The sequence below is a fragment of the Calidris pugnax genome, unplaced genomic scaffold, assembly GCF_001431845.1.
Source record: "Calidris pugnax isolate Ruff unplaced genomic scaffold, ASM143184v1 scaffold54, whole genome shotgun sequence".
Taxonomy (NCBI): Eukaryota; Metazoa; Chordata; class Aves; order Charadriiformes; family Scolopacidae; genus Calidris; species Calidris pugnax.
The window spans coordinates 8,059,820-8,061,460 of NW_015090864.1; the positions used below are offsets into that span (position 1 = coordinate 8,059,820).

Here is a 1,641-nt window from a genome sequence, read left to right on the forward strand (position 1 = left end):
TTTTTTTTTTTCATAAAATGGTTCCGCAATCTGATTCCACCCGAGATCCAATATTTACCCAGTTGTAAACCTTGTGCCATCAGATTTTTTAAAACAGAAGGTGATGCAATGCCGATAAGTTGCAAGTCCCTCCCCTGTGGAAGTACCAGAGCATTGGCGGCGAGCATCCTTAAAGAAATATCAATATATTTACGCTCTGATGGGCACAATTGCAAATGATGGTATTGCAATACGAGCTATATAATACGGAATCAGGAGAGGAATGGTCGATCCGGCTTCAGCTGCCTTTTGTGAGTGCACGACTGCATGCCTACTAAATTTAGAAAATGCTCGCGAGGGAAATGAGAATAATAATAATGATAATAATAAAGGCTAAAATGAAATGAAGCCAAAAAAAAAAGAGAGAGAGAGAAATGAAATAAAATATAGATATATATATATAAAATCAAGTCAGCAGGCGTAGCAACAGAGGACTGCGTTTGTAATAATGAGTGAGTGGCCTGGCGGTCACTATACACTTGGGGTCCTCTGAGCTGTATGCAATTCGTTTGATCAAAGTGCATCCTTGGGGAGAAATGCAAACAGCAATCTCTAACCAAGTTACAGGGAACGCCATGGCACGGTAAGGACTGTAAGTATCACACAGATTTCCCCCACCAAATAATCTAGATAGCTCCGGCTCCAGCCCCTGCTAACTTGTCTGGATAGATGGTATTTACATTCAATGGGGGAAACTAGCCGAGTTTGGAGGGGCGGGGGGAGGAGGGGGAGAGGGAAAGGGGGGGCCTTCAAAAATACTAAGACAGATGCGTCCTTTAGGATTGCTCAGAGAGGTTAACAAACACAAATACAGGTATCTCTGTGGCTCTACCTGAGTCATCAGTCTGTCAGCTCCCGTGTTCTCTTCATCCTTAAAAATAATGTCAGGGTTGTAATTTGGGGTTAGTTCTTTAAATCTCTCGGAGTTTCTTGTGATCTTCCCTTCATATCTTCCACTGGCCCCTAGGGTCTTCTCTGCCACATTGGGAATAAACTGCTTATAGGCTAAAGGGGTCAGCTTTTTGGGGTGTCTCCTTTTTCCAATGCCCCTGCCTGGTCCACAAGTCAGCCCAGAGGAGACTAAAAGAGCGCAGATGAAGCCCACCAAGAGAATTCTTGTCAACAGCAGCATTTCGTCCATTGAATCCAATTACTTCAAAGCTCTCTGTGCCTATCCCTGGCTGTCTCTCTAGAGCTCTCTCTCCTCCTATGTCCTTGTCTGCTTTCTGAATCGTATACTATCCACCGATCCCTAGCAAGACAGGTGCTGGAATGGCTGGCTTTAGGTCGCTGATAACGGAACACATCGGAGTTTGGTCGGGAGACAGCAATCGAGAGACAAAAAAAGGGTCTGATTTTAATGGTAGCAAAGCAAGACGCTTGTGAGAGGAGTCTGCCTTTAGTTCTATATTATAGCTGCCAGGGCCGAGAGCTGATTGGCCAAGGCGAGACAAGCTTGTCTTCTGATGTTTTAACCCTCAAAAAGGCAACAAATTCTTGAAAGATTTTTTTTTCTCCTTTTACCTGAAGGGCTTGGAGCTGAGAGGGGTGGAGATCGCGCTTTCTTGGGATAACATCAATTACACGCTGTTTTTTTTTTTC

General features: G+C 44.2%; 1 protein-coding gene across 1 annotated transcript in view; it reads right to left on the reverse strand.

Moving 5' to 3' along the window:
- The window catches only part of SHH (sonic hedgehog), a 12,546-nt gene extending 11,136 nt beyond the window's left edge, over window positions 1-1,410 (reverse strand). The window contains exon 1 of the mRNA XM_014945176.1: window positions 872-1,410. Within this exon, the coding sequence (XP_014800662.1) occupies window positions 872-1,180 (309 nt within the window). The 5' untranslated portion in view covers window positions 1,181-1,410. The remainder of the gene's footprint in view (window positions 1-871) is intronic.
- Window positions 1,411-1,641: the final 231 nt, after the last annotated feature.